At 45.6% G+C, this 15,114-nt stretch overlaps 1 protein-coding gene across 1 annotated transcript in view; it reads right to left on the reverse strand.

Annotated features, from left to right (window-relative positions):
* The window catches only part of LOC309551283 (uncharacterized protein), a 96,460-nt gene extending 84,259 nt beyond the window's left edge, over positions 1-12,201 (reverse strand). The window contains exons 1-3 of the mRNA XM_082251809.1: positions 12,141-12,201; positions 6,352-6,593; positions 1,526-1,660 (exon numbers count right to left, since the gene is read on the reverse strand). Of these exons, the coding sequence (XP_082107935.1) occupies positions 1,526-1,660; positions 6,352-6,593; positions 12,141-12,181 (418 nt within the window). The 5' untranslated portion in view covers positions 12,182-12,201. The remainder of the gene's footprint in view (positions 1-1,525; positions 1,661-6,351; positions 6,594-12,140) is intronic.
* Between the last annotated feature and the right edge of the window lie 2,913 nt (positions 12,202-15,114).

Consider the following 15,114-nt stretch of genomic DNA (forward strand, 5'->3'; position numbering starts at 1 on the left):
GGATGGGGCAAAAAACTTTCAAATTCTTGAGGAATTTCTGCCAGAAAGTTGCCAATGGGAAGAAGGTTTACCTTCCAACATGACAATGACCCAAAAGGATGAATGTCCTTGCATGGCCTAGTCAGAGCCCAGACTTAAACACATTGAAAATCTGTGGAGTGACTTGAGAACTGCAGTCCACAAATGGTCACCATCAAATAGGGCTGCACAATATTGAAAAAAAATCACATTGCGATATTCTTTTTCCCCAACGATATATATTGCGATATTTTTTTGCGGCGGATCCTCTTCGTCGCCCATTTTTAGTAGTGCAGAGTTACTACAGCGTGCTCCCATTCAATGCAGAGTTACTACAGCGTGCTCCCATTCAATGCAGAGTTACTACAGCGTGCTCCCATTCAATGCAGAGTTACTACAGCATGCCCCCATTCAATGCAGTGACCAGCGTGCCCCCCATCAATGCAGTGACCAGCGTGCCCCCATCAATGCAGTGACCATCATGCCCCCATCAATGCAGTGACCAGCGTGCTCCCATCAATGCAGTGACCATCGTGCCCCCCATCAATGCAGTGACCAGCGTGCCCCCCATCAATGCAGTGACCAGCGTGCCCCCCATCAATGCAGTGACCGGGGTGCCCCCCCAATCAATGCAGTGACCAGCGTGCCCCCCCATCAATGCAGTGACCAGCGTGCCCCCCCATCAATGCAGAGAGACTTACTTAAAGGTAAAAGAACACAGCCTGACATCCGTCCCACATGTTCAGTCTGCCCTGCAGCTAGTTCTGACCGAGCGGTGAGCGCCGTGAGCACATCGAACCAATCACGTCGTGAGTAGCGGCACAGCAAATCAATCAGGTGTTCAAGCACGCGTGATTGGTTCCCTGTGCCGCTGCTCACCGCTCAGTCAGAAGATCTAGCTGCAGGGCAAACTGAACATGTGGGACGGATGTCGGGCTGTATTCTTCTACCTTCTACCACCACTGTGAGTCCCGACTTCTCTGCCTTCAATATCGCATGATCCGGCGATGTGACTATCGCCCACGCTCGCAGCACGATATCGATGTTCACATCGACTATCGTTCAGCCCTACCATCAAATCTAACTGAATTTGAGCAAAGAAGAGTCAGCAAATATTGCAAAGTCTACATCTACAAAGTTAGTAGAGACAAATCTCAACAGACTGAAGGCTGGAATTACAGCACAATGGTGGTTCAATAAAAAACTGACATAAAGGGGTTGTCCTTTTTCCAATCAGTGATCCTGTTTTTGAATTTTTCTTTTCCGACATGTTGGTGTTATATCTTTCACTTGGATGTTATACGTTTCACTGGGTAAATACAGCTTGATAAAACTAAAATAGTGTCTGTCTTCTTTTCAGGCTGCAAAGTAACAGAATGTGATTATTTTAAAGGGGGGGGGGGGTTGATTCCTTTCTATAACCACTGTAATGCACTAAATAAATATAAATGGGCCCTAAACATAGAAATATACAAACCGGGCTCTTGAAAATGTCTGTATATCTCACCACCGGTCCCGCTTTGATGGAAGGATGTATAGAACTCGCTCTCTGCGATTGGATGGTCTGATGGTTGGTACAGTCTAATGATGGCGTCTCCATATTGCTCCGCGACGGACAGGTTATACGGCTCTGACTCATATCCTGTACAATGGAGATATTGATATACAGTGTTTCTTATTTGTCTACTTGGGAAGTGTATATAAGCATATATCATAAAATGTATCATTGTTCTGCGTTCTAACATATTATATCAGATCATATCATTGGAGAATCGCTCACAGGCAGGGCTTTTTTTCAGGGGGAACGCGGGGGAACGCAGTTCCGGCACCTCCAGCACCTCCAGCACTGAATGCATGTAATGGCAAGGAGTGCTGGGTGATCTTTTGTTGCTGGAGAGGATCTATTTTTCCGTGGTGGTCTATTGATCCCGGGGAGGTCTATTGTTTCAGGGGGAAAATTGTTGCTGGAAGATATCTACTGTTCAGGGTGGGGGTCTATTGTTGCTGGCTGCTGGAGAGTCTGTTGATGCTGACTGGGGGGGATCTCTTGTTTTAGGCAAATCTATATTGTTGCTGGTGGGGGGGTCATTGCTGCTGGCTGTTGGGGATTTATTTTACTACTTTTCTTGTCATCATTAACAAATTCCATACAAATTATCAAGCACCACAAAATGATACTTGGCTCTTTATTCTGTAACAAGGGAGCTACTGGGAGGGGGGTAGGGGGTGGAACCAAGAAACGGTGCTTGGAGGTGGGTCGAGGGTGGAACCAAGGAACAGTGCTCGGAGGTGGGTAGGGGGTGGAACCAAGGAACAGTGCTCGAAAGTGGATAGAGGGTGGAACCAAGGAACGGTGCTTGGAGGTGGGTGGAGGGTGGAACTAAGGAATGGTACTTGGAGGTGGGTGGAGGGTGGAACTAAGGAACGGTGCTCGGAAGTGGGTAGGGGGTGGAACCAAGGAACTGTGCTTGGAGGTGGGCGGGGGGGTGGAACCAAGAAACGGTGCTCGGAGGTGGGTCGAGGGTGGAACCAAGGAACAGTGCTCGGAGGTGGGTCGAGGGTGGAACCAAGGAACTGTGCTTGGAGGTGGGTGGAGGGTGGAACTAAAGAACGGTGCTCGGAAGTGGGTAGGGGGTGGAACCAAGGAACTGTGCTTGGAGGTGTGCGGGGGGGTGGAACCAAGAAACGGTGCTCGGAGGTGGGTCGAGGGTGGAACCAAGGAACAGTGCTCGGAGGTGGGTCGAGGGTGGAACCAAGGAACAGTGCTCGAAAGTGGATAGAGGGTGAAACCAAAGAACTGTGCTCCGAGGTGAGTACAGGGTGGAACCAAAGAACTGTGCTCCGAGGTGGGTAGAGGCTGGAAACAAGGAACTGTGCTCGGAAGTGGGTAGAGGGTGGAAACAAGGAATGGTGCTTAGAGGTGGGTGGAGGGTGGAACTAAGGAACGGTGCTCGGAAGTGGGTAGGGGGTGGAACCAAGGAACTGTGCTTGGAGGTGGGTGGAGGTTGGAACCAAGGAACTGTGCTCGGAGGTGGGTAGGGGGCAGAGAAAAAAGTGACTCAGAAGGGGGGAGTTCCTGCACCTATTCTCTGAGAAAAAAAAGCCCTGCTCACAGGTATAGGAAGGTATGTACAAACCTGTATAGATATCATTCCACCTAATAGAACAGTATGAACAGAATATAAATAACAATTTGCAGATATAATGTTATCATATCAGGAATTGTATCCCAACCTCAGTATTCTGCAAAAAACTTGCTTTTGTATTCCAACATATTATACCTGACTATGTATTTGGGCTCACAGGAGAATCCTTCACACATATAGGATGTATACATATACCTGAAGTGAGTACACCCCTCACATTTTTGTAAATATTTTATTATATCTTTTCAAATGACAACACTGAGTGCCGGTTAACACTTGTGTGGTTTGCGAGATCGCATGTAATTCGGAGCGCACTGCTCCTTCATTACATGCGATCTCATGTACGGATGCGAGTTCAGCCATACATTTTGTATGGCTGAATTTGCAGCGCATCCGCAGCAAACTCGCACATGAGGCTTTTTTTGAGCCGCATCAGAATCGGATCGCACAGTGGTTCACACTTGTGCTATCCGATTCTGTGCGAACTTGCAGATCGCACTGCGATATGCGATCGCAACTGGGGGTGTCGTTAACTTTTAATTGATACCCCCCGCGTATCGCGTATGTGCGGATGCGATGCGGGAACACGCTGTATATTCGCAGCGTTCCCACATCGCACAAGTGTGAACCGGCACTGAAGAACTGACACTTTGCTACAATGTAATGTAGTGAGTGTACAGCTTGTATAACAGTGTAAATTTGCTGTCCCCTCAAAATAACTCAACACACAGCCATTAATGTCTAAACCGCTGGCAACAAAAGTGAGTACACCCGTAGGTGAAAATGTCCATATTGGGCCCAATTAGCCATCTACCCCCCGCCCCCGTGTCATGTGACTTGTTAGTGTTACAAGGTCTCAGATGTGAATGGGGAGTAGGTGTGTTAAATTTGGTGTTATCGCTCTCACTCTCTCATACTGGTCACTGAAAGTTCAACATGGCACCTCATGGCAAAGAACTCTCTGAGGATCTGAAAAAAGAATTGTTGCTCTACATAAAGATGGCCCTGGCTACAAGAAGATTGCCAATACCCTGAAGCTGAGCTGCAGCACGGTGGCCAAGACCATACAGCGGTTTAACAGGACAGGTTCCACTCAGAACAGGCCTCGCTATGGTCAACCAAAGAAGTCGAGTGCACGTGCTCAGCGTCACATCCAGAGGTTGTCTTTGGGAAAAAGACGTATGAGTGCTGCCAGCATTGCTGCAGAGGTTGAAGGGGTGGGGGGGTGGGTCAGCCTGTCAGTGCTCAGACCATACACCGCACACTGCATTAAATTGGTCTGCATGGCTGTCGTCCCAGAAGGAAGCCTCTTCTAGAGATGATGCACAAGAAAGCCCACAAACAGTTTGCTGAAGACAAGCAGACTAAGGACATGGATTACTGGAACCTTCTCCTGTGGTCTGATGAGATCAAGATAAACTTATTTGGTTTAGATGGTGTCAAGCATGTGTGGCGGCAACCAGGTGAGGAGTACAAAGACAAGTGTGTCTTGCCTACAGTCAATCATGGTGGTGGGAGTGTCATGGTCTGGGGCTGCATGAGTGCTGCCGGCACTGGGGAGCTACAGTTCATTGAGGGAACTATGAATGCCAACATGTACTGTGACATACTGAAGCAGAGCATGATCCCCTCCCTTCGGAGACTGGGCTGCAGGGCAGTATTCCAACATGATAACCACCCCAAACACACCTCCATGACCACCACTGCCTTTCTAAAGAAGTTGAGGGTAAAGGTTATGGACTGACCAAGCATGTCTCCAGACCTAAACCCTATTGAACATCTGTGGGGCATCCTCAAACAGAAGGTGGAGGAGCGCAAGGTCTCTAACATCCACCAGCTCCGTGATGTCATCATGGAGGAGTAGAAGAGGACTCCAGTGGCAACCTGTGAAGCTCGGGTGAACTCCATGCACAAGAGGGTTAAGGCAGTGCTGGAAAATAATGGTGGCAACACAAAATATTGACACTTTGGGCCCAATTTGGACATTTTCACTTAGGGGTGTACTCACATTTTTTGCCAGTGGTTTAGACATTAATGGCTGTGTGTTGAGTTATTTTGAGGGGACAGCAAATTTACACTGTTATACAAGCTGTACACTCACTACTTTACATTGTAGCAAAGTGTCATTTCTTCAGTGTTGTCACATGAAAAGATATAATAAAATATTTACAAAAATGTGAGGGGTGTACTCACTTTTGTGAGATACTGTACATAAGTATTTACAGCCTTTGCCATGACACTAAAAATTAGCCCTTTTTTTTTTTCTTTTTGTCAAGAAAACACCCAACGTTGTTTTGAAACAATCCATCCTATCTGCTACAACCAGATCCACAATTAGACCCCGTTCACACTGGGGCGACTTGTCAGTCGACCTGGTCGCCTGACAAGTCGCCGTGGGTCGCCTGCCATAGAGTAGTACAGGACCCGTTCTAATAGGAGCGACACAAGTCGCTCCGTCTTAGAAAAAGGGTCCTGAGCTTCTTTGGGGCGACCTGGAGCGACCTGCTTTGACTTCAATGATATGAAGTCCGTGCATGCCGCACCGAGGTCGCTTTGCGAGCTGTGCACCGCGACTTCACAGGTCGCCCCATCAAGTCGGGTCGCGCCTATGTAACCGGCTCTTACACTGCTCTTACAGGAAAGAATTGCTTCAGCAGCTGGAAGTTAAATCTCTTTTCAATGATAATGTTCTGCCCCACTTTCATGTAAATGTTCTATATTATATTGTATTGAACTGTATCAGGTTATTATTGTTTTGTAGTATGTTGACATCTAGTGGCAGTTTTGTGCCACTACAACTTGTTTACTATAAAATTTTGGTATCTCCCTCAGTCCTTCCCTCCTGTTTAGTGCTAGTTAGTTTAGCCCTAGCTAGACCCTCCCTACTTCTTCCATGTTCCTTTGGTCAGTATTAGTTCTTTGGAGGCAGGGCCTACGATAGTCATTGTCTTCTTACACTTCCAGAGACTGGGAAAATATCCTTTGTACTGCAAATTTCTGAAATTAAATTGTGTTGGATTCAACTTCTGCGTCTTATTAAAGAGTTCTGCTGCTTGTGGATGGTGCCAAGTCAGCAGGTGACCATAATACCTGAACAAACTGGGTCTAAGGAGATATGTCAATAAGCAAAGTGGCAGAACATTTGTTGGAAGTGACACTTGTATCGGTTTCATTACTTTGGAGTCACCTGAAGCAGCGGGGCAGCTGTGAACGCGGGTAGGGTTGGGTTGCAGGGGCTCCAATGCCTTGTCTGGTAGGATGCCGGGGGCGCTGAGCAGCTGAGGAGCCGCTGAAGATTGGCCGGAGGACAGGCCGGCGCTGGCGGTCTGACGGCTGTAGCCTCGGATGCCGTAGCGGCTGACTGGCTGGAGATCTTCCAGAGGGCGGAGCAGAAGTTTCACCAGTTTATATTCAAGATAGAGCTGAGACCTGACAGAGTAACAGCAGAAGTCAGTCATAGTCCATGGGAATGTTCAATACGAGCAATAAGAAGCAGCAAGCACAATTTATTGTTAAATATTTATTTATTATTAATAATAATAACAATAAACAATAATAATAAATAATGATATTATTATAATATTAATAATAATAATAATAATAATAATATTTATTATTTATTAAATATTTATTTATTTTGAAAAAAGAGAAAGGATTCCCCAGGGTTTTTTTTGGCAGCAAATAACTGTTTATTTACTTCTGGAACTGAAGAATTTTCCCCCTTAATGACCAGGCCATTTTTTGCGATACGGCACTGCGTTACTTTAACTGACAATTGCTCTGTCGCGCGACGCTGTACCCAAATAAAATTGATGTACTTTTTTCCCACAAATAGAACTTTCTTTTGGTGGTATTTGATCACCTGTACGATTTTTATTTTTTTGCGATATAAACAAAAAAAAGAGCGACAATTCTGAAAAGAAAAAAAAAAAAAAAAATTTTTCACCTTCTGCTATATAACATTCCCAATAAAAAAAAATTTAAAAAATATAAATTTTTTCATCATTTTAGGCCAATTTGTATTCTGCTACATATTTCTGGTTAAAAAAAAATTCCCAATAAGTGTATATTGATTGGTTTGCGCAAAAGTTATCGCGTCTACAAACTAGGGGAAAGATTTGTCATTTTTTATTTATTTTTAATTTTTTTTACTAGTAATGGCGGCGATCATCGATTTTTAGCGGGACTGCGACATTGCGGCGGACGGATCGGACCCCTAACTGACTTTTTTTTACACATTTGGGGGGACCAGTGACATTACTACAGTGATCAGTGCTAAAAATATGCTCTGTTACTGTAATAATGACACTGGCAGGGAAGGGGTTGACACCAGGGGTGATCAAAGGTTTAAATGTGTGCCTAGGGGGTGCTTTCTAACTGTGTGGGGGGTGGACTTATGGAATCAACACAGAGACCTGTGTTCCTAAATAGGAGGAACACAGGAACTCTTTATTGATTGCTGAGAGAACAACGGTCTGCTGTGTTTACAACACCAGACCGCTGCTCTCTCTCCCTGGGGAGTGATTGCGGATGCCAGGCAGCAATCCCGGGGGCGTGTGCCCCACCCGGGATCACTCCGGCGAACCGCTGTACAGGTACGGCGATTCGCAGTCCCCTGCCGACCTGCCACTGTATATCTGCAGCGGCTGGTCGGCAAGTGGTTAAGGCAAATTTTATAAAAAAAAATTAATTGTGTGTATATATATATATATATATATATATATATATATATATATATATACCGCAGCTTTAATGTATTAATGCATCTTGTAGATATCACAATCCCCCTGAAGAAGACCATAACCACGATAGGTCGAAACGCATCGGGGTAGCATTTTTTGGTAGTGATTGTGTAACCACCTATGCTTTTGTTTAACTCTTTTCCTTGTTGCTATATTGGATGGTTTCAAACACTGTAACCAGAACTTATGTTTTAATCCTTTGTGAAACCAAACATTTATTTAACAACTTGTTTTAAAAAAAAATATATTATTTATTTATTTATTTTTTTAATAAAATATGCCCTAAACAGTTATTTGCTGCCAAAAAATCCTGGGGGGGAATCCTTTCTCTTTTTTTCTGAATACAGATTTGGGGTGTGCAGTTCTCTCCTTTCTTTGTGTGTTTTTCCATTTTTTCAGCACAATTTATTTTAGAAAACAAACATCTCATTGGCTATTTATAAAAGCAGGCCTATGGTGCCAAATTTAGTAAAAAAAATAAATAAAAAATAAAGGATGTCTATACATATTTCCTGCATGGCTTCTTCTGTTACAGCTGAACTCCAGGCAATTGGATTAGTGCACAGTTGGAATACATACGGTTGTAGTTTTAAAAAAATGTAATAGCAATTCGCCCTGTTAAAGTGTATGAACATTTGTTTTGTGCTAATGGGGGAAAAAAACTGTTGCTTTAAGCTATTTCTTGTGCTGATTGAACATTTTTTAATTGATTTAAAACAGAAAATATCAAATTTAGCCACTAGATGGTGCTAAGTGTCATACTCAATTCCTATGATGCTTAAAGGAGATGTACAGGGAAAGCTCATTTGACTGTACTTCTATGTATCACAGCAGTGCAGTTCGTTCTGCTCTCCTGTGACCCGTTTTCAGCAGAGAGTGGTCTGAAGTCCGCTGTCTGCTGACGTCACAGATGTCGGTCCAGGCACTGTTTCATCATGACCACGGAGTTGGCCTGGACCGACAGCCGGCTCAGCTTCTCAGCGAGCCACTGGGAGCTTGAGCCTTCCATTCCGCCTCCTACACAGCCCAGCTCTCCATTGAGCAAGGAGGGAGCAGTGCAGAGAGCTGCTGAGAGTCTTATCCGGCTGCTCCTCCCCTTCCACAGCCCAGTGCTCCAGTGAGCGAAGAGGGGGCAGAGCAGAGAGCCGCTGAGAGTCTTAGCCGGCTGCTCCTCCCCTTCCACAGCCCAGTGCTCCAGTGAGCGAGGAGGGGGTAGAGCAGAGAGCCGCTGAGAGCCTGAGCCTGCCACTCCCCGACCCTACACAGCCCAGTGCTCCAATGAGCGATGAGGGGGCAGAGCAGAGAGCCACCGTGAAGCTGAGCCAGCTACTCTACCCTCTCCACAGCCCAGCGCTCCAGTGAGCCACAAGGGGGCAGAGCAGAGAGCCGCTGAGAGGCTGAGCCAGCCACTCCACCCCCTTCACAGCCCAGCGCTCCAGTGAGCGAGGAGGGGGCAGAGCAGAGAGCTGCTGGGAGCCTGAGCCGGCCGCTCCCGCCTCCTATTCAGCTCAGCGCTCCAATGAGCGAAGAGGGAGCAGAGCAGAGAGCCTCTGAGAGCAGGAGCCATCTGATCCCGCCTCCTACATAGCTCAGCGTTCCAGTGAGCGAGGAGAGGGCAGAGAAGAGAGCCGCTGGGAGCCTGAGCTGACCACTCCACCCCTTTCACAGCCCAGCGCGCCAGTGAGCGAGGAGGGGGCCGAGCAGAGAGCTGCTGAGAGCCTGAGCTGGCCACTCCACCCCTTCACAGCCCAGCCCTCTAGTGAGCGAAGAGGGGGCAGAGCAGAGATCCACTGAGAGACTGAGCCGGCCACTCCACCCCTTCACAGCCCTGTGCTGCAATGAGCGAGGAGGGGGCAGAGCAGAGAGCCGGTGACTGACAGTCAGTAGCTCTCTGCTCAGGGAGCTGATCAGGGGCGTTTGGTTGCTCGGCTCTCAGTGTAGAAGTGCCCGGGGACAGATGCCGCCTCCAGCTAGGTAAGTATAAATAGGGGAAACCCCTCCCCCCCAAACTTTGCATTTAACACCATCTAGTGGCCAATTGAAAAACATGGACACAGCATAGGAAATTGCCTTATAACATTTGTTTTTTTTTGGCCCTATTCACACACAACAAATGTACATACATCTTCATTTCCTATCCTGGAGACACAACAGGAAGTCTCCGAAGTGAAAGGGAATCTCCTCCGTATGAGCTGTCATTGCCTCTTTTGCCTATCAACTGTACATAAATTTCTCAATAGCTACAAGGGATAAACGTCGACTTTGTGTGCACCAAATGCCTTTTGCAAACCCAGATATTATCTTGTAAAAGTAGAAATATTATTACTGCACTGTACATAGCCTACTGTGATAGGGCTCCACCTACTACAGGCTGCCTGCAGAAATCTACAGGAAGGGGGCAGAGACAAGACCGATCCCCCTGCACAAGGAGAGAGAGAGCAGCAGTGGGCGGTCTTTATTACAGGAAGTCTCATACTGGATTATTGCACAGATCTGGAGGAAACACACAAAGATCATCGAGATGTTTGTTTGGTTAGAATTTGCTGTATTACCGTATATATTTCTTTATTAACCACTTTAAGCCCGGAAGGATTTCCCCCTTTAGTGACCAGGCCCTATTTTGCGTTTCAGCACTGCGTTACTTTAACGGACGATTGCGTGATCGTGCAACGCTGTACCCAAATAAAACTGACGTCCTTTTTTCCCCGCACAAATAGAGCTTTCATTTGGTGGGATTTGATCCCCTATGCGATTTTTATTATTTTATAAACAAAAAAAGAGCAACAATTCTGAAAAAAAAAAAACAATATTTTTCACATTCTGCTATAGAACATTCCCAAAAAAAAATTAAAAATCCCAATTTTTTTACATTTTAGGCCAATTTGTTTTCTGCTACATATTTTTGGTAAAAAAAAATAGCAATAAGTGTTTTTTGATTGGTTTGCGCAAAAGTTATCACGTCTACAAACTACGGGAAAGATTTATGTCATTTTTATTGTTTTTTTTTTTTTTTTACTAGTAATGGCGGCGATCGGACAATTGCGCGGTTGTGCAACCTTGTACCCAAACAAAATTGATGTCCTTTCTTTCCCACAAATAGAGCTTTCCTTTGGTGGTATTTGATCACCTGTGCGATTGTTTTTATTTTTTTGCGCTATAAACAAAAAAAGAGCGACAATTCTGAAAAAGAAAACAATATTTTTCACATTCTGCTATATAACACCCCCCCCCCCCAAAAAAAAAATTAAAAATCAAAATTTTTTAACATTTTAGGCCAATTTGTTTTCTGCTACATATTTTTGGTAAAAAAAAAAAAAAATAGCAATAAGTGTTTTTTGATTGGTTTGCGCAAAAGTTATCGCGTCTACAAACTACGGGAAAGATTTATGTCATTTTTATTGTTTTTTATTTTTATATTAGTAATGGTGGCGATCTGAAACATTGCGACGGACAGATTGGACCCCTAACTGACATTTTTGACACTTTTGGGGGGGGACCAGTGACATTACTACAGTAATCAGTGCTAGAAATATGCTCTATTACTGTAATAATGACACTGGCAGGGAAGGGGTTAACAGTATAGGTGATGAAGGGGTTAAATGTGAGCCTCGGGGAGTGATTCTAACTGTGGGGGGGGCATGGCTTGTGGAATGACCATAGAGACCTGTGTTCCTATATAGAAGGATTACAGGCGCTCTGTGATCATTCCAGGGAGAAGAACGGTCGGCTGTGTTTACAACAGCTGACCGTTCTTCTCTCTCAGCGGGGAGCGATCGCGGGTGTCAGGCTCTCCTGCGTAAAACCGACGTAGGTCTATGTTGGTTGCACGCAGGAAGCAAGGGGGTGAGCACGCGCCGTGGCGCGCACTCGCCCCCTAGCATCCTGCGCGCGACCGACGTAGACCTACGTCGGTTCGCGTAGGAGAGCCACCCTGCGCGGTGGGTGGTCGGGAAGTGGTTCGTTTTTTAAGATCATCAGCGCCATCTAGTGGCCATAATGCAGTATTTTCATACTGGTTTTATTGTCAATCCATTATGCAACATTTTTGTGATGGAGGTAGTTCAGGAAAATACTGCATTATGGCCACTAGATGGAGCTGAGGATCACAAGGAATAAATGTATTACGCAAATATGGGGATTATTTATGATGGCTGTGCAAATGTTTGAGACATTCATGCATGGAATGTTCTGTGTTAGCGGTCATCTCTATATTGGGATTGGTGGTCAGACTTACCTTCTGAACAGCGAGAGTCTCTCCTGTCTCAGCCATAACATGGTGCAGTCCCGCTGCACATCGCTGGCCCCGTACTCCAGGCCCTTCTCCTGCGGGGCCCCATCCAGCTCCTGAACGTTTCCTGTCAGCCGGTCATAGAACAACCTCACCGGGAAAGCCTGGAGAACACATTATTATGTATTTATAATTCTGCTCAGCCAGTCTTCTGATTCACACACACTCTGTCCCACTTTAAATTTGTGCAGCCAGTTCTGTGATTTACACCCCCCCCCCAACTCCACTATAATGCTATTCATCCAATCTTGTGATTCACACCCCTCAACCCACTGTGATTCTGTTCAGCCGATCTTGTGATTCACACACCCCACAACACAGCAATTCTGTTTAGCCAGTCTTGTAATTCACACACCCCAACTCACTACAATTCTGTTCAGCCAATCTTGTGATTCACACACCTCAACCCACTGTGATTCTGTTCAGCCAGTATTGTGATTCACACACCCCACAACACCGCAATTCTGTTCAGCCAGTCTCGTGATTCACACACCCCACAACACCGTGATTCTGTTCAGCCAGTCTTGTGATTCACACACCCCAACCCACTGTAATTCTGTTCAGTCAGTCTTGTGATTTACACCCACCCCACTGTAATTCTATGCAGCCAGTCTTGTGATTCACACACCCCACCCCACTGAAATTCTGTGCAGCCAGTCTTGTGTTCCACACACCCCAACACACTGTAATTCTGTTCAGCCAGTCTTGTGATTCACACACACTCCACCCCACTGTAATTCTTTGCAGCCAGTCTTGTCATTCATACACCTCACCCCACTGTAATTCTGTTCAGCCAGTCTTGTGATTCACACCCCTTTCCCCCAACGCCCACAGTAACTCTGTTCAGCCAATCTTGCGAATCACACACCCCACCCCAAAGCAGTTCTGTTCAACCAGCGATGAAAGGCAAACAAGTGCCCCAGGAAGTCAAGCCAACAGATCCGCACTCGTGCACAATAAATGATATATGCAAAATACAAGGCTCCATATAATACTGTACAAAACGTATGATTTATTGTAAAAAAATAAAAAAAGTAGTGCACTTACATTAAAAAGGCATTTAAAGCATAAGTCTCATCGTAAACCTTAGAAAGGTCAGTTGCCCATAACCAAGATGGCCGAACATCGGTCGCTCATGCGCAGTAGCGTGTGCATGGCTCCACCCAATGTGCGACATCAGAAAATACGTCATCAGGGGTACTTAGCACGGACTTACAGTATATCACAAAAGTAAGTACATCCCTCTAATTTTTTGTAAATATTTTATTATATCTTTTCATGTGACAACACTGAAGAAATGACACTTTGCTACAATGTAAAGTAGTGAGTGTACAGCTTGTATAACAGTGTAAATTTTCTGTCCCCTCAAAATAACTCAACACACAGCCATTAATGTCTAAACCGCTGGCAACAAAAGTGAGTACACCCCTAAGTGAAAATGTCCAAATTTGGCCCAATTAGCCATTTTCCATCCCCGGTGTCATGTGACTCGTTAGTATTACAAGGTCTCAGGTGTGAATGGGGAGCAGGTGTGTTAAATTTGGTGTTATCGCTCTCACTCTCATATTGGTCACTTGAAGTTCAACATGGCACCTCATGGAAAGAACTCTCTGAGGATCTGAAAAAAAGAATTGTTGCTCTACATAAAGATGGCCTAGGCTATAAGAAGATTGCCAAGACCTTGAAACTGAGCTGCAGCACGGTGACCAAGACCATACAGCGGTTTAACAGGACAGGTTCCACTCAGAACAGGTCTCACCATGGTCGACAAAAGAAGTTGAGTGCATGTGTGCTCAGCGTCATATCCAGAGGTTGTCTTTGGGAAATAGACATATGAGTGCTGCCAGCATTGCTGCAGAAGTTGAAGGGGTGGGGGGGTCCGCCTGTCAGTGCTCAGACCATACGCCGCACACTGCATCAAATTGGTCTGCATGGCTGTCGTCCCAGAAGGAAGCCTCTTCTACAGATGATGCACAAGAAAGCCTGCAAACAGTTTGCTAAAGACAAGCAGACTAAGGCCATGGATTACTGGAACCACGCCCTGTGGTCTGATGAGACCAAGATAAACTTGTTTGGTTCAGATGGTGTCAAGCGTGTGTGGCGGCAACCAGGTGAGGAGTACAAAGACAAGTGTGTCTTGCCTACAGTCAAGCATGGTGGTGGGAGTGTCATGGTCTGGGGCTGCATGAGTGCTGCCGGCACTGGGAAGCTACAGTTCATTGAGGGAACCATGAATGCCAACATGTACTGTGACATACTGAAGCAGAGTATGATCCCCTCCCTTCGGAGACTGGGCTGCAGGGCAGTATTCCAACATGATAACGACCCCAAACACACTTCCAAGATGACCACTGCCTTGCTAAAGAAGCTGAGGGTGATGGACTGGCCAAGCATTTCTCCAGACCTAAACCCTATTGAGCATCTGTGGGGCGTCCTCAAATGAAAGGTGGAGCAGCGCAAGGTCTCTAACATCCACCAGCTCCGTGATTTAGTCATGGAGGAGTGGAAGAGGACTCCATTGGCACCCTGTGAAGCTCTGGAGAACTCCATGCCCAAGAGGTTTAAGGCAGTGCTGGAAAATAATGGTGGCCACACAAAATTTTGACACTTTGAGTCCAATTTGGACATTATCACTTAGGGGTGTACTCACTTTTGTTGTCAGCGGTTTAGACATTAATGGCTGTGTGTTGAGTTATTTTGAGGGGACAGCAAATTTACACTGTTATACAAGCTGTACACTCACTACTTTACATTGTAGCAAAGTGTCATTTCTTCAGTGTTGTCACATTAAAAGTTACAATAAAATATTTACAAAAAATGAGAGGGATGTACTTACTTTTGTGAGATACTATATTTAGTTCACGTGTTATTGTGTATAGTGCTGCAGCTGCATTTTTGTTTATTGTCACATGACTAGTAT

The sequence above is a fragment of the Pelophylax lessonae genome (assembly GCF_965119305.1).
Source record: "Pelophylax lessonae genome assembly, chromosome: 3".
In the NCBI taxonomy this organism is placed as follows: Eukaryota; Metazoa; Chordata; class Amphibia; order Anura; family Ranidae; genus Pelophylax; species Pelophylax lessonae.